We start from the raw sequence: 21,495 nt of genomic DNA on the forward strand, positions 1-21,495 counted from the left end.
GTCCCAGCTACTTGGGAGGCTGAGGCAGGAGGATCTCTTGAGCCCAGGAGTTGGAGGCTGCAGTGAGCTGTGATTGCACCATTGCATTCCAGACTGGGTGACAGAGTGATATACTCTCTCAAAACAGACAAACAAAACAAAAGGAAGCAAAGAAAGAAAGAGAGAGAGAGAGAGAAAAGGAAGGAAGGAAGGAAGGAAGGAAGGAGGGAAGGAAGGAGAAAAAGGAAGAAAGAGAAAAAAGGGAAGGAAGGAAGAAAGAGAGAAAGAAAAAGAAAAGGAAAGAAAGAGAGAGAAAGAAAAAGAGAAAGAGAGAGAGAGAAAGAGAGAGAAAGAAAAGAAAAGAAAAGAAAAAAGATCCTCAAAGCGTTAGGTTTCCTGATTCAGAAGTTTCATGTAAGGGCCAGGCATGATGGCTCATGCCTGTAATCCCAGCACTTTGAGAGGCCAAGGTGGGTGGATCACTTGAGACCAGGAGTTCAAGACCAGCCTGGGCAACGCGGTGAAACCTCGTCTCTATTATTTTTAAAAAAAAAAAAAAAAAAAAAAGGTTTTGTGTAAGGAAACAGGTTGTGGATCAGGGTCAAGCTAGCAGTCAGGAGCTGGGATCAGAGGCCAGGATCAGGGGCCAGAGGCTGGGGTAAGAAGCCCATTCATGACCTTGGGGTCACATAGTGACAGAAATCACATAGTGAGGTAAGAGTCTGGGTATGGGCCAGGTCAGAGGTTAAAGATTGGGGTCAGGGGTCATGCTAGTTAAGGATGAGGTAACAGGCCAGGCACAGTGGCTCACGCCTGTGATCCCAGAACTTTGGGAGGCCGAGACGGGTGGATCTCCTAAGGTCAGGAGTTCGAGACCAGCCTGGCCAACATGGTGAAACCCGGTCTCTACCAAAAATACAAAAGTTAGCTGGGTGTGGTGGCAGACGCCTGTAATCCCAGCTACTTGGGGGGCTGAGACAGGAGAATCACTTGAACTCAGGAGGCAGAGGTTGCAGTGAGCCGAGATGGCACCATGGCACTCCAGCCTGGGCCACAAGAGTGAAACTCTGTCTCAAAAAAAAAAAAAAAGAAAGAAAGAAAGAAAGTGAAGTAACAGGTGAGGCTTCAGTTGTTAGAGGTCAGAAGAAGTCAGGGATTTGTGCCGGGCTGGGGTCACAGGATAGGGACTGGGTCGTAGGTTCAGGTCAGGAGCTATGGCTGGGATCAGTGTTCAGGGACGATGTCCGAGGTTAGGGTCAGGCTGGGGTCGTATGGCAGCTGCTAGGTCGGAGGTGCCGTTAGGGAGTCGGGCTGGGAACGGAGGTCAGGGCCTGTATCAGAGGCCGGAGGTGGCATCGGAGCCCACTGCGCCCCTGCAGTGTTCGCACAGCCCATCGTGAGCCGTGCGCGGCCGGAGCTCCTGCAGTCCCACTTCATCCCCACCATCGGGCGGCTGCGCAAGAGGGCGGGGAAGGTGGTGTCGGAGGAGGAGCAGCTGCGGCTGGAGGCCAAGGCCGAGGCCCAGGAGGGCGAGCTGCTGGTGCGAGACGAGTTCTCCGTGCTCTGCCGGGACCTGTACGCCCTGTATCCGCTGCTCATCCGCTATGTGGACAACAACAGGTCAGCGGCGCCCCGCCGTCCCCCCGCCCTACGCCCCGACCTACCGCGTCCTCCAGCCCCAACTGATCTCTGCCTCCTGACTGGCTGGAAACTTCTTCCAATGCTCTGGCTCCACCAGCCTTCTGACTCTTCCTCCTGGTTTCTTCTAGCTTTGAGAACATGGGCCCAACATCACCCAGCCCACTTGTTTCTTTCTTTTTGGTTTTGGTTTTGGGGTTTTTTTTGTTCGTTTGTTTGTTTGTTTTGAGACAGAGCCTGGCTTCGTTGCCCAGGCTGGAGTGCAGTGGTGCAATCTTGGCCTACTGCAACCTCCACCTCCCAGGTTCAAGCAATTCTCCTGCCTCAGCCTCCCCAGTAGCTAGGATTATAGGCGCATGCCACCACGCCCAGCTAAGTTTTGTATTTTTAGTAGAGACAGATTTTCACCATGTAGGCTAGGCTGGTCTTGAACTCTTGACCTCATGATCTGTCTGCCTCAGCCTCTCAAAGTGCTGGGATTACAGCCATGAGCCAACACACCTGGCCAATGTGATTTTTTTTTTTTTTTTTTTAATTCTCCTAATGCTGGACACTTAGATTGTGTCGATTTCTTTGTCACTATGCACAACACTGTAAGGAACAGTTTGCTTTTTTTTTAAATTATTATTATTGAGACGGGGTCTCGCTCTGTTGCCCAGGCTGGAGTGCTGTGGCATGATCATGGCTTACTGCAGCCTCGATTCCTGGGCTCAAGTGATCCTCTGCTTCTGCCCCTGCGTAGCTGGGATTATAGGCTCACACCAACATGCTCAGCTAATTTCTGTATTTTTATGGGGTCTCACTTTGTTGCACAGGTTTGTCTCGAATTCCTGGGGTCAAGCGATCCACCCACCTCAGCCTCCCAAAGTGTTGGGATTACAGAAGTGAGCCACCACACCTGGCTGTGATTTTTTTTTTTAAACATAACAATACACCATGAAAGACATATAGGCCAGGTGTGGTGGCTTATGCCTGTAATTGCCTTGGGAGGCCGAGGCGGGTGGATCACCTGAGGTCAGGCGTTTGAGACCAGCCTGACCAACATGGCAAAACCCGTCTCTATTATGAATACAAAAATTAGCCAGGCGTAGTGACGCAGGCTTGTAAACCCAGCTACTCCAGAGGCTGAGGCAGAAGAAACGCCTGAGCCTGGGAGGCGGAGGTTGCACTGAGCTGAGATTGTGTCAGTGCACTCCAGCCTGGGAACAGAGCGAGGCTCCATCTCAAAAAAAAAAAAAAAAAAGACATATAGATTCACCCCTTTTGTCTTGGTGGTCATGTGACATTCTCTGCTGTTGGATATAGTTCCATTTTTAACTCAGTAAATATGAACAAATTGTGGTTTCTTCATACAATGGAAGACTCCATGGCAGTGGGAGTGAACAAGTTGTTTCTACACAGAATGTAATTGGCTTTCACAAATGTTAGGTGGAATGAAAGAAGCCAGAAAACCAAGAAATCAACTACAAATTACACCATCTCTTTAATGTTCACGAGCAGATAAAAATAAGTTTGGGGCCGGGGGTAGTGGCTCACAAATGTAATCCCAGCACTTTGAGAGACTGAGGCAGGAGGATCACTTGAGTTCAGGAGTTTGAGACCAGCCTAGGCAACATGGCTAGACCCTGTCTCTACAAAAAAAGAAAACATACAAAAATTAGTCAGGCATGGTGCCACACACCTGTAGTCTTGGCCTCAGGCTGGGACTGGGAGGCTGAGGTGGGAGGATGGTTTGAGCCCAGGAGGTCAAAGCTGCAGTGAACTGTGATCACACCACTGTGCTCCAGCCTGGGCAACAGAGACAGATCCTGTCTCAATAAGGGTTTTTTTCTTTAATACAAGTAAATAAATAAAATATGTGAACCTACTTAGATTCTGACTCTGTCCCCCAAAAAAAGAAATTTTATGGCTGGGTGCGGTGGCTCACGCCTGTAATCCCAACACTTTGGGAGGCCAAAGCAGGTGGATCACCTGAGCTCAGGAGTTTGAGACCAGCCTGGGCAACATGGCAAAACCCTGTCTCTACTAAAAATACAAAAATTTGGCCGGGCGCGGTGGCTCAAGCCTGTAATCCCAGCACTTTGGGAGGCCGAGACGGGCGGATCACGAGGTCAGGAGATCGAGACCATCCTGGCTAATACGGTGAAACCCTGTCTCTACTAAAAAATACAAAAAAAAAAAAACTAGCCGGGCGAGGTGGCGGGCGCCTATAGTCCCAGCTAGTCAGGAGGCTGAGGCAGGAGTATGGCGTAAACCCAGGAGGCGGAGCTTGCAGTGAGCTGAGATCCGGCCACTGCACTCCAGCCTGGGTGACAGAGCGAGACTCCGTCTCAAAAAAAAAAAAAAAAAAAATACAAAAATTAGCCGGGCGTGGTGGCGCGTACCTGTAGTCCCAGCTAAGTGCTCCTGACTGGGAGGCTGAGGCAGGAGAATCGCTTGAACCTGGGAGGCGGAGGTTGCAGTGAGCCGAGATCACACCACTGTACTCCAGCCTGGGTGACAGAGCGAGACTCTGTCTCAAAAAAGAAAGAAAGAAAGAAATTTTTTAAAACAGTTTTTAGCCTAGAAGTTAGAATAAGGATCATTTTTTAGGAGGAGGAAGGGGGAGTGGCTGGGAGGGGCCATGATGGTACTTCCAGGGACCAGAAATGTCCTATTTCTTGACTTTGGTGGTGGCTACACAAGTGTGTTCACTTTGTGATAATTAATCAAGACGATACTTCTTAATATGTAGGTTATATAATACATATGTATGTATCGTGGTGTGTATTGCTTGTATACATATTATATTTATGTATTTCAATGAAAAGTTTAGACAAAGAGAAAGTTTTTAAAAAAGGAATAGTCAGGCCAGGCAAGGTGGCCCACACCTGTAATCCCGGGAAAGAGGATCTCTTGAGCCCAGGAGTTCAAGACTGGCCTGGGCAACCTAGGGAGACCCCCTTGCTACAAAAAGTAAAATAAAAATTAGCCAGGCATGGGCATGGTGACGTGCACCTGTAGTCCCAGCTACTCAAGAAGGCTGAAATGGGAGGATCGCTTAAGCCTGGGAGGTCGAGGTTGCAGTGAGCGGAGATCGCATCACTGTACTCCAGCCTGACAGATTGAGACCCTGTCACAGAGAGAGAGAGAGAGAGAGAATGGATCATTAAAACATTTTAAATGTTCAGTTGGGCACGGTGGCTCACGCCTGTAATCCCAGCACTTTGGGAGACCGAGGAGGGGTGGATCACCTGAGGTCAGGAGTTCGAGACCAGCCTGGCCAACATGGTGAAACCCTGTCTCTACTAAAAATACACAAATTAGCCGGGCATGGTGTCGGGCACCTGTAGTCCCACTTACTCAGGAGGCTGAGCCAGAGAAAAAAGAATTAAATGTTCACCTGAATGGCCAGAAGACCCTAGAAACCCCATCCCTCTGACTGGATGTCTCCTGGTCCCCGTCTCCTCCTCCAAGATCTCTCTCTGGGCAGCCCCCTTCCCTGGGATCTCCACCCCCTCCCTCATCTCCCCTCCGCTGACCTCAGGGCGCAGTGGCTGACGGAGCCGAATCCCAGCGCGGAGGAGCTGTTCAGGATGGTGGGCGAGATCTTCATCTACTGGTCCAAGTCCCACGTGAGTGCCCACCCCAACCGCCCTCCCCACCACCAGAGGAGCCACAGCCCACAGGCGCCTGCCTTCCCCTCTCCGGTCTCCAACACTGCTTCCCCCATCAGAACTTCAAGCGCGAGGAGCAGAACTTTGTGGTCCAGAACGAGATCAACAACATGTCCTTCCTGACTGCGGACAACAAGAGCAAAATGGCTAAGGTGGGGGCTTGGTTCTGGGAGGAGCACTTGGCAGAGAGGGCGGGAGCACCCTCTAGGGTTTCCTACCTGGCCTGTCCTCACCCAGCCAGCCTGTCCTGGGCGCATTCCCTGCAGCCCTCAGAGCAGCCCCTGTTACCTTCTCTCCCTTGTTCCCCAGCTCCTTCCTCCTATATCTTCTCCCTCCTCCCATCTCCCTCCTCCTCCCCATCTCCCTCTTCACTCATTCCTGTCTCCTTCCTCCTCCTGTATCTTCTCCCTCCTCCCATCTCCCTCCTCCTCCCCATCTCCCTCTTCACTCATTCCTGTCTCCTTCCTCCTCCTGGATCTTCTCCCTCCTCCCATCTCCCTCCTCCTCCCCATCTCCCTCTTCACTCATTCCTGTCTCCTTCCTCCTCCTGGATCTTCTCCCTCCTCCCATCTCCCTCCTGTCCATTTTCCTCTTCTCCAAGCCTCTCTCTCCTCCCATCACCCTCCTCCTCCCCATTTTCCCCCTCTTCCATTTCTTTCTTCCTCTCCCCATTACCCCATCTCCTGCTTTCCTCCCTGTCCTTCTCAGAACTGCCCTCCTCAGGTCCCAAAAATGACCCCTACCCCAAGCCAAGGCCTGGAAATGCCCAGCTAGAGAATACATGGCAGGTGGGGCAGAGGAGGTGGGGTGCTGGCAAGTTGGAGTTGGGCCTGGGCTTCTCTGCGGGGCTGGGGTAACCCTTCTTGTCTCTGTCTGCGGTCCGGTGGAGCAGGCGGGAGATACACAGGTCAGCCCCACATCTGGGACCTTCCGCATGTCTCTTGGCTAATGCCCTCTTCCCCCAGCCTCTGCACTCCCCCCCACCCCCGAGAAAACCCCTGCTTCTGTTCCTCACCCCTGTCCTCCACTCCCAGCCCCCACCCATCCTCCTTCCGTTCCCTTCCTTCCCTACCACCCCCATCCATTCCCATCCCAACCCTCGGCTTTTGGCAATTTGACTTCTTTTCTTTTCTCTTTTCTTTTCTTTCTTTTTTTTCTTTTTTGGACTTTTGTTCTGAAAAAAAAAAAAGAAAAGAAAAAAAGAGCAACTCTCAGCTTTTACCAAAGCATCTTGGGCTGAGGTCGAGGGTAATGGGGGTGGGAGAGGCACGCGGCGCATGGTTGGGGAGGGGGCAGCACCCTCACCGTGCAGTGGTTTAAGGCTTGGGCTCTGGAGTATATGGACTGGGGTTAGAATCCTGTCTTGATAGTCAGCTGTGTGACCTTGGCCAAGGGTCATCCTTTTGAGCCTCTGAGGGCATCCAGCCAGCGGCCCCCACCCCAGGGCTCTGCGAGGACTCAGGGAGAAGCTGCATGTGTAGCCTGCAGCAGTGCCTGGCACAGGGGTCATGCTCAAAGTTGCCAGCCAGCGTGGATGTGGCTCTGCCCAAAGCTTGTCATCGGGGCTTCTCGTTGGCATGACTGAGGTGGCCCTGGCCCCGGGTCTGCACCCAAGGCTCCAGAACACGGCTGTGGGACTCTGTGCCCCGTGTCTCTGCTTCCAGGTCTTTCTGGATGTGTCTTGCATCTTTGGTCTTCCTGTCTCCTTGTCTTTTTCAGTCTCTCAGTGTCTTTTTCTTGCAACTTCTCTTGTCTCTTGAACTCTTTGTGGGCCTGCATCTTTGTTTCATTCTTGAGAACTCGGTCTTGGGATGTGAAGTGTGGGGTTGTGCATGCTGTGGACGGGGTGTTGTACTGGGGTTCCTAGGGGATTCTGGAAGATGACTGCTAGAAGTTGAGATAGGCCCAGAATTGGGGAAAATCTGGATGGGCCTGGGTTAGAAATTGGAGCCAGGCAGGCACGGTGGTGTGTGCCCATAGTCCCAGTTATTTGGGAGGCTGAGGCAGGAGGATCACTTGAACCCAGGAATTCAAGTCCAGCCTGGGCAACATGGCAAGACACCATCTCTAAACATACATTTGTTTAAAAAACAAGCAACTGGGAATTGTGGTTGTGGGCTTGGGTCTGGAGGGTCTCCAGTCACGGCTGCAGGCCTGAAGTGTAGGGTCAGCAAGGCTGGGGTGGAATTGAGGTGTCCTTGGCCGTTGGGGAGGGAGCGCCTGCTGTCCAGACTGGAGCCTGGGGTGTGGATGATGGCCACAGGCTGGGGCGGGATTGGGATTGGGGCTTGGGCTGATGCTGAGCCCTGTGTCCCCACAGTCCGGTGGCTCGGACCAGGAACGCACGAAGAAGAAGCGCCGTGGGGACCGGTACTCCGTGCAGACGTCGCTGATCGTGGCCACGCTGAAGAAGATGCTGCCCATCGGCCTGAACATGTGCGCGCCCACCGACCAGGACCTCATCACGCTGGCCAAGACCCGCTACGCCCTGGTGCCTGCCCAGCCCCGTCCTTGGAACCTTCCAGGATGCCGCCTGGCACCCACTGAGCCCCTGGGACCCTAGGGGACAACCAGGATCCCACTGAACCCCCCGGGTCCCTGGGAGCCTTCTCTTCAGACCCTACTGAGTTCTTTTCCAGGACCCTGAGGACTCACTGGGCCCTCTGGGATGCCCTGAGGACCCCACTCAAGATATTGCCAGGGCACCACAGACCTAAGGGCCCTCACTGAAACCCCACTGAAACCTAGAAAAGCTCTAGGACCCCTGGGACCCCCATGAGGACTGCAGGACCCCGCTGCCTCCACTACTGGACCATGCCACACCTGCTGAGATCCTGAGAGCCCGCCCAACAAGATGAGCCCCCGAGACTCCTCTGAACCCACCACCAAGGCCCCTTCAAGCCCCTTGGCACCTATTGAGACCCTCATGACCCCTCCTTCCCTCCCCGCTAAGACTGAACGTCTGGGTTCCCCCGAGCCCTCGGCTCACCATCCCTTTCCTTCAGGACCTGGCTGACGCCTCCCCCTGGGCCTTGATGCCCAATTAAGCCCCCAAGAACTCTCAGGGCCTTAGGGAGCCCCTGTGACCCTGAGTAACTCCCCAGGATCCATGAGCCCCATCCCCAGGACTGCACCCAAACTTCTGAGGTCTCAAGTGTCCTGGAGACCAAAGGACCTGGGCCCTAGAACCTCTTAAGCTCGCTGGGATGTCGAGGCGGCCTCCCGGGACCCCACTTACCCCTTGTATGGGACAACAAGGACAATCTCCCTCCTGTCCGATCCTTTCCAGTTTCAGGGGCCCTAAAGAACCCTCCCAGGATTCTGCCCCAAGACCCCTATAGCCCTACCCCCAGGACCACACCAACAACCTGACAACCTACTAACCCCTGGCCCCTAAAGATCACCCAGTTGCTACCCTGCTACCACCAGGACACCACTTCCCTCAGGACCTCAAGCACCTCCCAGGACTGCTGAGTCCTGCCAGGACCCCAGAGAGCCCTCCAGGGTCCCATGGACCCCTCACCTTGGTCCTTGAGGGCTCTCCATCCTGGAACCCCAGTGAACCCCCACCCTGCTGATGCCCCCTTTGGCCCCTGTGTAACCAATGACTCAGTTGACCTATCTGACCCCCCATGACCTCTGCTGACCCCTTCTGATCTTCAAAGACTCCCTGCCCCACTCTGACCCCCAATCATCCCTCTTTGGCCATATTTGACCTTTGATGAAATCCTCTTGTCACCCTCTGCCTCTTCCCAAACCCCCATGAGGCCCCTCGAATCCTTACTGTATCTTCAAGGTGACTCTGACCCTCTGGCCCCCCTAGGACCCCTTCCGACCCCTGTCCACCTCTGCATCCTCTTGTTTCTCTCAGACCCCCCGCCCCAAGAAAAACGCCTTCAGTTCCTGGGGTACTGGGCCTGGAAGGAAAGGGCTGTGGGTCAGGAAGGAGGCTGGGAACTCCAGAGTGACCCAGCCTGGCCCTGTCTCCCCAGAAAGACACAGATGAGGAGGTCCGGGAATTTCTGAACAACAACCTTCACCTTCAGGGAAAGGTATGCCTCCTTTCTCTGCAAGCAAAAGAAGCAAGTCAGAATAATAACCACAATATTAGCGAAGGTTTGAGCATTTACCAAAGACCAGGCATCGAAGAAAGACCTCAAAGGTCAGGAGTTTGAGACCAGCCTGGCCCACGTGGCGAAACCATGTTTCTACTAAAAATACAACAATTAGGCCCAGCACAATGGCTCACGCCTGTAATACCAACACTTTGGAAGGTCAAAGCAGGCAGATCACCTGAGGTTAGGAGTTCGAGAGCAGCCTGGCCAACACAGTGAAAACCCATCTCTCTACTAAAAGTACAAAATTAGACGGGTGTGGTGGTGGGTGCCTGTAGTCCTGGCTGCTGGGGAGGCTGAGGCAGGAGAACCGCTGGAGCCCAGGAAGCAGAGGTTGCAGTGAGCCGAGATTGCACCACTGCCCTCCAGCCTGGGGGACGGGGCGAGGCTCCGTCTCAAAACAAAATGATGAAGAAGAAAGGCCTCAACATGCAGTCACCCACTGAGTGCTCCCCAAAACGGAAAGAGAACATCTGGCCGACTCTGTGGGGAGGGTCCCTCACGCCGAACCCTCCTTCCTCCTCTCAGGTCGAAGGCTCCCCGTCTCTGCGCTGGCAGATGGCCCTGTACTGGGGCGTCCCGGGTCGTGAGGAGGACGCCGACGACCCGGAGAAAATTGTGCGCAGAGTCCAGGAAGTGTCAGCCGTGCTCTACCACCTGGACCAGGTGGGTGGGGCCGAATGGGTCTTTCTGCTGGGTCTCTGGGCGGAGCCTGGCAGGGGGGAGGGGCTTTAAGAATGTGGGTGGGGTCTGGAGATGACTATTAAGTTTTGGGGCGGGGCAGGAGGTGGATCCTGGAGTTTACGGTGAGCCTTAGACTGGATCGGGGGAGGGGTCTGCTGCTTAATCTTGCATCTGGGGGCGGGACGGGGAAGGGGCAGAATTTTAGATCTAGGGGTGGGGCCTAGAGGAGAAGCGTTGAGTTCGTGGGCAGGGCCTTGGGTGGGTCGTAGAATTGGTCGTGGCCTGGGTCGTAGTCTTGGCTCTGTGGGACCAGGCCTAGGATGGAAACTTAGGTCTGGAGGCGGAGTCAGGACCCTGACTCTGTTGGTGGAGACAAGGTTTTCCTTCTGCCGTGTGTGTCGTACCTGAATATGGACTTGGGCACAGCTGGGCAGTTTCATCCAGGGCTTGGAGTGAGAGGGGCAGGATCTGGGGATGTGACTGTCCCGCTCTCCCCTCCCCAGACCGAGCACCCTTACAAGTCTAAGAAGGCCGTGTGGCACAAGCTTTTGTCCAAGCAGCGCCGGCGGGCAGTCGTGGCCTGTTTCCGTATGACGCCCCTGTACAACCTGCCCACGTAAGGCCCCCGGGGACAAAGGGAGCGTGAAGGGCCACGGAGAAAGGGTGGCTGGAGAGTCTGGAAAATGGAGGGCCAACGTGATGGCGCCTTGGGGATGACTGGGGGCTGCAGGCGCATGGGAGGTCGGGAGGCATGGAGGAGAGCGCGTCCCAGTGACGTCACACCTCTCCCCTGCAGGCACCGGGCATGTAACATGTTCCTGGAGAGCTACAAGGCTGCATGGATCCTGACTGAAGACCACAGTTTTGAGGACCGCATGATAGATGACCTTTCAGTGAGCTGGGGCCCGCCTGGGGGAGTGGGGGGCGAGCTGGATAGGGCTAGGGGTGGAGGCCACCCTTGGTACACCTCTAGGGGTCGCGCTCCACATCAAGGGGTACAGAAATGCCAGCTCCTGGCTTGAGTAGTACCAAAGTAGGGCGCAGAATGTGGGAAAAGAGAAAAAAAAATCCAGACTAACAGGGACATGGGGGAGGTAATAGAAGGGGACTCTAGAAACACTCTCCCCAAGCCTCTGCTCTCTCCCTAGAAAGCTGGGGAGCAGGAGGAGGAGGAGGAAGAGGTGGAAGAAAAGAAGCCAGACCCCCTGCACCAGTTGGTCCTGCACTTCAGCCGCACTGCCCTGACGGAAAAGAGGTGAGGACTCTTCCTAGGGCCCCAGAAATGCCCCCAAGGTCCTAGGAAAGAGGGGCACCTGGCCGCCCCCAACTCCAGCCCAGCAGCCTCCCTGTGCCTCAGGAGAGGCCCTCCAGGTCCTGGGGAGGCCCAGGACAGACAGATCTTTAAATGTCACTTTGCCGGCCAGGCACAGTGGCTCACGCCTATAGTCCCAGCACTCTGGGAGGCCGAGGCAGGCGATCACTTGAGCCCAGGAGTTCAAGACCAGCCTGGCCAACATGGAGAAACCCCGTTTCTACAAAAATACAATAAATAGCCAGGCTTGGTGGTGGGCACTTGTAATCCCATCCACTCAGGAGGCTGAGGCAGGAGAATCGCTTGAACCCAGGAGGCAGAGTTTGCAGTGAGCCAAGATCATACCACTACACTCCAGCCTGGGCAACAGAGTGAGACTCTGTCTCAAAAGGAAAAGAAAAGAAACATAAATATCACTTTGTTAGGACAGGCACAGCCACCATACACCGTTGCATGGCTGAACAGTTCACAAGGGCATCTCTGAGGGGTTCACATCACAGACAATATAGATTAACTAGGCTTTTCTAGAAGAAAGTGTCTTGCTCAAATAAAATCAGTATATTATGAAAAAAATCCATATGTAGGACAAATTTCCAACAGACAGAAGTAGTGGGGGAGTTTTCTCTAATTCCCTCAAAGGCTTCATGTGGGCTAATGACAGGCTTAGTAATAAATAATTGTGATGCAGATGGCGCAGCTGCTGCTGCTACTGCTGACAGTAGCAGGCAGCCATTCATCAAATGCTTATTATGTGTCAGGCACCAAGCTAAGCGGTGACATCTATATCCTCTCACTTAACCGCCACACTGTGAGACGGATTATTGCAGCTCCTTTGTGTGGATAAAGGAATGAAGGCACAGGGATTTATTTTTCATTTTGTTTTCATTTATTTATTTATTTATTTATTGAGATGGAGTCTCACTCTGTCACCCAGCCTGGAGTGCAGTGGCACAATCTCAGCTCACTGCAACCTCCGCCTCCCAGGTTCAAGCAAGTGGGATTACAGGCGCCCACTGCCACACCCAGCTAATTTTTGTATTTTTAGTAGAGATGGGTTCCCACCATGTTGGCCATGCTTGTCTCAAACTCCTGACCTCAAGTGATCCTCCCGCCTCGGCCTCCCAAAGTGCTGGGACTACAGGCGTGAGCCACTGCACCTGGCTTATTTTTTGAGACAGTCTTGCTCTCTTGCCCAGGCTGGAATGCAGAGTCATATCATAGCTCACTGCAGCTCAGACCCCCCCCACTCCACATCACCCCGGGCTCAAGAGATCCTCCTGCCTCAGCCTGCTGGTAGCTGGGACTACAGGCATGTGCCTCCATGCCTGGCTATTTTTTTTTTTTTTTTGGTAGAGATGGTGGTCTCACTATGTTGCCCAGGCTGGTCTCAAACTCCCGAGCTCAAGCAATCCTCCCCACTCAGCCTCCCAAAGTGTTGGGGTTACAGGCGTGAGCCACCACGCCTGGCAGGGGTTTATTTTTCTTATATAACGTGAAGTCAAGAGCTAAAGACTTCAGGACTGGGCAGTGGCACAGGGACACTGACAGGGGCCCAGGGTTTTTCTAGCTTTCTGCTCTGCCTTTCTGAGCTTTTGTCTGTAGTCCTGGGTAGATGCTGCACTTCCAGGCATCACGGCCACATGCCAGGCAGAAAGAAGGAGAAAGGCTCCCCACTCTTTACCCTTAGCAAGATCTTTGGTCTCTCTTTTTTTTTTTTTTTTTTTTTTTTGAGACGGAGTTTTGCTCTTGTTGCCCAGGCTGGAGTGCAGTGGCATGATCTTGGCTCACGACAACCTCCATCTTCCGGGTTCAAGCGATTCTTCTGCCTCAGCCTTCAGAGTAGCTGGGATTACAGGTGCATGCCACCGTGCCCAGCTATTTTTCTTTCTTCTTTTCTTTTTTTTTTTTGTATTTTTAGTAGAGACAAGATTGCACCCTGTTGTCCAGGCTGGTCTCAAACTCCTGACCTCAGGTGATCCGCCCACCTCAGCCTCCCAAAGTGCTAGGATTACGGGCATGAGCCACCGCGCCCAGACTTCTTTGGTCTCTTTATCCAAGAGATCTTTGGTCTCTTTATCTCTCTGGTGGGCTTCCACACAGATCTCATTGGCCAGAAATTCTGACAGGAGGCCATCTTGGGCTGCAAGGTGATGAAGAATTTGAGTGTCCTATTTTGCATCCTGTGGGAGAGCAATGTCTCTGGAGTTTGGCCATCCAGGTTGAGTCCCAGTGCAAGCTGTGTGACCCCAGCCAAGAAGGGTCTTTGTATCTTAGTTCCCCCACCTATAAAATAGGGCTAGTAACATACCCACCCAACTGAATGACTGTGAGGGTCAGTTTGTCAATATATACAAGGCACCTAGAACAGGCACTGACATGGTGTTAGTGTAAACACTCAGCAGGTGTTGGCCATTGTACAGGAGACCCAAGCAGAAAGGGATTGGCCATACTTGTTATTGGGCTGACACATGGCAAGAGGGCCCTGGGAGCTCCAGCCTTCCATCACTCCATTTTAGCATCCCCAGTGGAAAGGTAGTGCCTCCGCCATTAGCTCCAGCAAACCTCACTGAATGGGCCAGGTGTGGTGGCTCATGCCCTTAATCCCAGTACTTTGGGAGGCCAGGAGTTCGAGACCAGCTTGGGCAACATAGCAAGACCCCATCTCTACAAAAAATAGAAAAATTAGTCAGGTGTGGTGGTATGTGCCTATAGTCCCAGTTACTCAGGAGGCTGAGGTGGGAGGATCACTTGAGCCTGGGAGGTCAAGGCTGCAGTAAGCCTTGATTGTACCACTGCACTCCAGCCTGGCCAACAGAGCAAGACCCTGCCTCAAAAACAAAATAAACAAACAAAACAACAACTCCCAGAATGGATTTTACTGGACAGCATGGACAACATGACCATTTCTTACCTGTCATCGTGGCCACACAGATAAAAGTCCTCATCGGCCATGCATCTGTCATAAGCCACCCTGGCAATGGCCACTTCAGCCACCTGAGCCACACAGCCTGAGTATGGGGAGGGTTGGCCCTCCAAAGGAAACCAGAAGCTCTTTTTTTTTTTTTTTTTTTTGGATATGGAGTCTTGCTCTGTCACCCAGACTGGAGTGCAGTGGCGCAATGTCAGCTCACTGCAACGTCTGCCTCCTGGGTACAAGCAATTCTCCTGCCTCAGCCTCCGGAGTAGCTGGGATTATAGGCAAACACCATCACGCCCAGCTAATTTTTTTGTACTTTTAGTAGAGATGGGGTTTCACCATGTTGGCTAGGTTCATTTCAAACTCCTGACCTCAAGTGATCTGCCCGCCTCAGCCTCCCAGAGTGTTGGGATTACAGTCATGAGCCACCGTGCCCAGCTCAGAAGCTCTTATGAGATGGGGGTCCTCTCCACCAGGTCCTGACCACTCCCCTGCTTACTTCCCCAGCAAACTGGACGAGGATTACCTGTACATGGCCTATGCTGATATCATGGCAAAGGTGAGGCCCCACCCACCTCATCTGGGGCATGTTTCCCTCTCCCCACCTGCAGTGCTTGTCCACAAAAAGGGCTGGGGCGGGATGGAGGGGTCTGCTTTGTTCATCCCTTAACTGATGCCCCCTCCCCAGAGCTGCCACCTGGAGGAGGGAGGGGAGAACGGCGAAGGTGAAGAGGAGGTTGAGGTCTCCTTTGAGGTAGGTGGGCTCAGGAGGTCCTGGAGGGAAGGGATGGGGGACCCTGACTGCAGTCATCTCCCATTCATTCAGCAAAGCTCTGGGGACACAACAGTGACCAAGTCAGTCCACTGGGGAGACAGATAACACCAGCCAAACTAACACCACAGGGTGTGCACCATGGTCATGGGGGAAGCTCAGGTAGAGGGGTGAGGGCTGGGATGATTATGGGGGAACCTTGCGGGGATACAGCAGCCCAAGCAAGGTGCCTGACCCAGCCTGCAGGAAAAGGTATCAGGGAGGGCTTCTCGGAGGAGGGGACTTCTGAGCAGAAGGATAAAAGGAGCCTGCCAGTTGAAGAAAAAGAGAAAAATGTTCCACGTAGGGAGGATAGTATATGCCAAGGCCAGGCAGCAAGAAAGAGCTAGGAAACGTGCAATTCACTGATTCATTCATTCATTGAGACAGTCAGCAAGCATTTACGTCATAGTTTTCTTAACTGTTTCTGTGCCAGAGTCCCTTCTGGCACCTGGTGAAGACTTTCTCAGGATCATGTTTTTAAATGTATAAAATGAATTCATAGCAGAGGAAACAAGTATTGAGTAGCTATCAAAATATTTTAAAAATGAATTTGTGATCCAGTAGTACTTGTACGTTGTTAATCTATCAAATAAGATCTAAGGCAGGGCGCGGTGGCTCACACCTGTAATCCCAGCACTTTGGGAGGCCAAGGCGGGTGGATCACCTGAGTCCAGGAGTTCAAGACCAGCCTGGCCAACATGGTGAAACCCCGTCTTTACTAAAAATACAAAAATTAGCTGGACATGGTGGCACGTGCCTGTAATCCCAGCTACTCAGGAGGCTGAGGCAGGAGAATAGCTTGAATCCACGAGGTGGAGGTTGCAGTGAGCCGAGATCACGCCATTGCACTCCAGCCTGGGTGACAGAGTGAGACTCCATCTCAAAAAAAAAAAAAAAGATCTAGCAATGGATCCAGCAGCTACTATAATTGAGAAGTAGTGCTGAACATAAGTGATATTTAAAGACATCTTTGAGCCATTGTGAATCTCTCTTCCTGGACCAAAAGAGCAGAATTTCAATAGGAAATGGTTCTAATTCTGCAGTAATAATGTGATATGGAATATACATTAATAATAATGTGGTATGGAAACATCTGTGATTTATTTTATTTATTTATTTTTTTTTGGAGACAGAGGCTCGCTCTATCGCCCAGGCTGGAGTGCAGTGGCGCGATCTCGGCTCACTGCAAGCTCCGCCTCCCTGGTTCAAGTGATTCTCCTGCCTCAGCCTCCCGAGTAGCTGGGACTAAAGGCGCCCGCCACCACGCCCGGCTAATTTTTTGTATTTTTAGTAGAGGCAGGGTTTCACCCTGTTAGCCAGGATGGTCTTGACCTCCTGACCTTGTGATCTCCCCGCCCCAGCCTCCCAAAGTGCTGGGATTACAGACATGAGCCACTGCGCCTGGCCACATTTGTGATTTTTATTGGTGACAAAACCACAAATTTTGCTAATATTGCTGTGATTTATGGTTTCATCCATAAAAGAAGGAAATGCTACATTTCTGTTAAAGGATGGAAAACATAAAAATGTAACTTTCCATCATCCAAGTTCACAGATGGCCTGGAGGCCCATGGACCCAGGTTAAGACTGCTGCATGCCCAGCTCTGATTTATGTAGATTTTGCCCTATGCCTAGCCCCGTGCTAGGTACAGGAGCTATATCAAGGGTGTGAGCCCCAGGGGATGGAAGGAGCTCATGGTTGAAGGAGTGAGTTGTGGATGTGGCTGGAACAGGGAGGGCAGAAGTGAGAATGTGAGGGGGAAAGGCTAGGCTGGAAAGCCTGGACTTGCCCCCATGGGTCTGCCTCCCTGCCCAGGAGAAAGAGATGGAGAAGCAGCGGCTCCTATACCAGCAAGCACGGCTGCACACCCGGGGGGCAGCCGAGATGGTGCTGCAGATGATCAGTGCCTGCAAAGGTGCCCCTCACATGTTCATTGGGCTCTTCCGAGTGCACTCATCCTATCCTCACTCTTCCCGGCTCACCCATTTCCTGCGGACCCATTTGCCACCCCTCCATGCCTGTGGTTTGCACGCACACCCCAGCCCTTGCAGCTTCCCCTTGCATACCTGCCTTGCAATTTCTCACTCATCCTTCAGTCACGATCACCCCTGCATGCACACCTTGGCACACTCTTACATCCCCTTTCTCACATCCCTTGGGATGGCTGTTTTCTGTTGGCTGGAACACACTGCCTTCCAACTGGGTGGGCCATCTTTTGTCTCCCATTCCCTCCAGGAGAGACAGGTGCCATGGTGTCCTCCACCCTGAAGCTGGGCATCTCCATCCTCAATGGAGGCAATGCTGAGGTCCAGCAGGTAACAGAGGCAAAGGGACTTCAGAGGAAGGCAAAGAGGGGTGGGAGGTTCTTGTGTGACTCCCAGTTCCTCCTCCCCTGCCTCCCCCTCTGCAGAAAATGCTGGATTATCTTAAGGACAAGAAGGAAGTTGGCTTCTTCCAGAGTATCCAGGCACTGATGCAAACATGCAGGTAGGTTCGAGTGGACCTCTTCTTGTTAAGCTCTGTTTGGTACCACTGCCACCCCACTCCCGGTACCATTTCCGGTTCAGATTCTGCTCTTTCAGTCCAGGGAAAGAGACTCACTCAGAATCGCTCAAATAACAGGGAATTTATTATAAGAATTAATGTAGAACAATAAGGAAGGCAAAATGTCATAGGCTTGAAGAATGAGTTGCATTATGGATTCCAGACAGTGGAACCAAAAACTTGAGAACTCAAGGGGAACTTGACAGGGAGATTTAGGAGCTCTCTGATGACCCCTCTTAATATGCCTCTACTGTTGTCTGCCTTTATTCGTCTCTTGCTGCTGGCTGACTTTTCCTACCCTCTGCAGCTTTTGCTAAATGGGTGGTTTCTGGTTCTTCGTTATTTCAGCTTGCACATGGTTCATCCTGGCCCTACCTTATGTCCTAGCTTCTGCCAACTCTTCATTTCTGCTTCCTCTTGATTTCAGCGCATACATGATATACTATGGCTCTCCAGCCTACCATGGTTGGGAGCTGCCAGGCCCTGGAAGAGAGGAGGGCAGAGGCTTCATCACATCCACCCCCGTTTTTCCTTTCTTTTCCTCAGCGTACTGGATCTCAATGCCTTTGAGAGACAGAACAAGGCCGAGGGGCTGGGCATGGTGAACGAGGATGGCACTGGTGAGGCCCTCCCTTGGGCTTCCCTCTCCCTGGGACATCTTCTTTTGGGATTCCCGCCACCCACCCCCACCCACCATTGCCCAAAGCTCCCTTCCTTGAAGACACTGGTTCCCAAGGGCTCCCTTGGGTCCCTCCCTCTGCTGTGGTCCCCCAGTCCCACCCTCTCCATCCCCCCGGGGTCTCCCTACCCATGTCCACCACCCACCTTCCCCCGCCGACCAGAAGTCATTCTGTCTTGTGTTCTCACCCATCACCACAAGGACCCCACCCTCCACGTGCCCCAAATGTCACGCCCTGGTTGCTGTTCTCTTATTAATGTCCCTAATCCGGGTTAATCACGTCTCCTCTTTGCCGTGTTGTGACGTGTCTAACCTTTCTACCCTGATCCTCGCTCTGGCCTTTCCACCTCTACGTCTTCATCTCTCTCTCTCCCTCTCCATCCTCTTCTTTCATTCCCTCTGCTTTTACCCTCATTTCCTATCCCCTTCCTTGCTAATCTACTTCCTTCTGTCTCCTTATCACTCTGCCTTTCTCTCTGTGGGTTGTTCCTCTCTCTGTGTGTGTCTTTCTGTGTCTTTGTCCCTGACTGTCATTGTGTGTGTTTGCGGTCTCTGTCTCCCTCTCTCTTTTTCTCTCTTTTCTCCTGCTTCCTCCTCCCATCCTGTTGGCTGCCCCAGTCATCAATCGCCAGAACGGTAATTCCCCCAGCCCACCCCTGTGCTGTGCTGCTGCCACCCACCCCTCCTAACCCCGTCCGCCCCTCCACCTGGGGGCTGAGGATCTGGGACGTGGAGGGGAGGGAGGGACTTCGGCAGGTGCGCCCTGCCAGTGCAAAACCTGGAGATCAGGAGTCTGGGGAGCATGATTCAGGCCCCAGACCAGCCACTGAGAATACATGGGCCTGTGAACAAGCCTCTTACCTTCCCTAAGCTTCACTCTCCCCATGTGTAAAACAGAAGCTAGAAAACACGGCAAAGATCTCTTTCCAGCTGGATATTGTTGGTCTTCCAGACCCAGATTCGCAGTCCCGGTGTGGAGTGATCCCCACTCCCACCTACTCTGCTCTTTGCGCCCCGACCTCAGATTGGTCGGTCAGCGTTTCCCACCCACCAACCGAATTGGTTGCCTCCGGCATCCACTCTGATTGGTGTGCGCCTGCCCCCTCAGCGCCTGCCTCATCTGCGCCTGCTCTGGTTGGCCCATTTGCGGTCTAGCCTCCTCCCCTACTGCCCACCATGATTTGCTTCTTTCAGATGCCCATTCTGATTGGCCCTTGTTTACACGCCTCCCTTCTGCTACTCCTGGATTGGCTGCTTTCAAGGCATCTGGGCCAATTGGCTGGCTTTCAGTCTCCATCCCTTATCCCAGCCCAATCTTCCCCTGCCCAGAGCGTTTGTGTGAAGGTGACCCAAACCCCCATAATCCATTAACCTCCACGGCCTGAAGGGGGGCTGAGGGAATCACCAGCTGCCTGAATGTCTGCTAGGTCAGCAGACACTCCCGAATGTAACACAAGTGGTGACATCAGAGGGCACTGATGTAGAAAGACACTTGAGGCCTCAGCTTCATGACTCAGGGCCCCTCGGGTCTCCATCTGCTGATGTCATGGGCTCTGAGGTCAAGACCACCTGGCGTCATGGATGCCCATGGCCCTCACAGTGTCTTTGGAGTGGCGGCTACTCCTCCCAGCACCCCCATGCTTTGTGCATGCGTGTGCAGTGTGCGTGGGCCTTGTGCATGTGTGCGCTGTGTCTTGGCGCATCTGACCCCTCCTGGGCCCTGTCCCCTCCTTTCCACCCAGGAGAGAAGGTCATGGCGGATGATGAATTCACACAAGACCTGTTCCGATTCCTACAATTGCTCTGTGAGGGGCACAATAATGGTGAGGAGGAGGGGTGTGGGGTGGAGGGGAAGCCGAGGTTTGGGGCGGGTACAGAAGGGTTACCTGAGTTAGTGTCCAATCCCCTCCTCCCGCTATCAATGATAGCCACTCTCCAGCCAGTGTCGATCCACCTAGCTTCAAAATCTCTCTGGAGGCCGGGCGCAGTGACTCAGACCTGTAATCCCAGCACTTTGGAAGGCAAAGGCGGGTGAGGTCAGGAGTTCGAGACCAGCCTGGCCAACATGGTGAAACCCCGTCTCTACTAAAAATAGAAAAAAAAAAAAAAAATAGCAGGTGTGGTGGCACGTGCTTGTAATCCTACCTACTCAGGAGGCTGAGGCAGGAGAATCGCTTGAACCCATGAGACGGAGGTTGCAGTGAGCCGAGATTACACCATTGCACTCCGGCCTGGGCAACAGAGCGAAACTCCCTCTTAAAAAAAAAAAAAAAAAAACTCTGGAATTTCTGGAATCTAGCCACTTTGCTTCCGCTTCATCTCCTCTGGCCAGTCCAATTCCCCAAAAGCAAACTGCCAAAAACCAATTTGGCCAAAAATCAATTTGCTCAAATGGACAATTTGTCACACGCTATTTTCCCACAGGCAGTCTGCAGTGGCTGCCAAAGTTCAATACACGTGGTGGATTTCTGTACTTTAAGTCCAGAAAAGACCTAAAGGAAAAAACTGCCTGGCACTTAAAAATAAATCTATTAGAATCGTTTGTTTATTTTGCTTATAAAATCTTTGCAGAGGAAAGATCTGTATGAAGGCCGACAGATTCTTTCCTATCTTAAGCAAGAGTTCCGTTTTGTTGTGGTTCAGCCAATTTAACAAGATTGAAGATGACAGCAAATTAATTACACAACATCAGTGATGAGAAATACAGTCTCACGCCGCAAACCTAGTTTACAACTTTACAGAAGAGTCAAAATTCTGCACAAAAAACATTCTACCCAATGCCATTTCCTATAACAAACGTACAGTCTCAAGATTGTGGTTATAACCTTTAGCAGATGATTAGGAAACCACAGACTACCCGGAAATTAACTTACATGACAAGAATTGGAGCAATTAGTAATCTAACTTCCATAGAACCATAGAACCTTCATCTACTTGGTTAGTGCTTTGTAAGGTAACTGATTTCTAAATATCTTTAATCTTCATTCTTTTTCTTTCAACAAAGGATAAAGCATGATCCCTTTGTCTTGAATTTTCAAAAACTCTTGTGTCCACAACCAGTTTTTCAAGGTTTATTAAATACCTTTGTGCCATGGGACTAAGATTTTCTTTCTCCTTTTTTTTTTTTTTTTTTTTTTTTTTTGCAGAGTCTCACTC

General features: G+C 52.3%; 1 protein-coding gene and 1 long non-coding RNA gene across 11 annotated transcripts in view; one reads left to right on the plus strand and one right to left on the minus strand.

Moving 5' to 3' along the window:
• The window catches only part of RYR1 (ryanodine receptor 1), a 158,231-nt gene that overhangs the window by 87,301 nt on the left and 49,435 nt on the right, over positions 1-21,495 (plus strand). For 4 of the 10 annotated variants that reach the window (XM_065536557.2, XM_065536561.2, XM_065536560.2 and 1 more), the window contains 18 exons: positions 1,359-1,599; positions 5,144-5,231; positions 5,333-5,425; positions 6,166-6,180; positions 7,594-7,764; positions 9,266-9,325; positions 9,917-10,054; positions 10,576-10,688; positions 10,869-10,965; positions 11,221-11,327; positions 14,809-14,860; positions 14,990-15,055; positions 16,932-17,031; positions 17,352-17,431; positions 17,527-17,603; positions 18,207-18,280; positions 18,958-18,975; positions 20,082-20,162. In XM_065536557.2, the coding sequence (XP_065392629.1) occupies positions 1,359-1,599; positions 5,144-5,231; positions 5,333-5,425; positions 6,166-6,180; positions 7,594-7,764; positions 9,266-9,325; positions 9,917-10,054; positions 10,576-10,688; positions 10,869-10,965; positions 11,221-11,327; positions 14,809-14,860; positions 14,990-15,055; positions 16,932-17,031; positions 17,352-17,431; positions 17,527-17,603; positions 18,207-18,280; positions 18,958-18,975; positions 20,082-20,162 (1,671 nt within the window). The remainder of the gene's footprint in view (positions 1-1,358; positions 1,600-5,143; positions 5,232-5,332; positions 5,426-6,165; positions 6,181-7,593; positions 7,765-9,265; positions 9,326-9,916; positions 10,055-10,575; positions 10,689-10,868; positions 10,966-11,220; positions 11,328-14,808; positions 14,861-14,989; positions 15,056-16,931; positions 17,032-17,351; positions 17,432-17,526; positions 17,604-18,206; positions 18,281-18,957; positions 18,976-20,081; positions 20,163-21,495) is intronic. The other 6 variants (XM_065536559.2, XM_065536562.2, XM_065536558.2 and 3 more) reach the window with 3 other exon arrangements.
• On the minus strand, positions 18,000-19,341 carry LOC135968685 (uncharacterized). Its single transcript, XR_010583625.2, has 2 exons — positions 19,201-19,341; positions 18,000-18,143 (listed from the first exon to the last, which is right to left on the minus strand). It is a non-coding gene; the product is annotated as an uncharacterized lncRNA (long non-coding RNA).

Source organism: Macaca fascicularis, chromosome 19 (genome assembly GCF_037993035.2).
Source record: "Macaca fascicularis isolate 582-1 chromosome 19, T2T-MFA8v1.1".
NCBI lineage: Eukaryota > Metazoa > Chordata > Mammalia > Primates > Cercopithecidae > Macaca > Macaca fascicularis.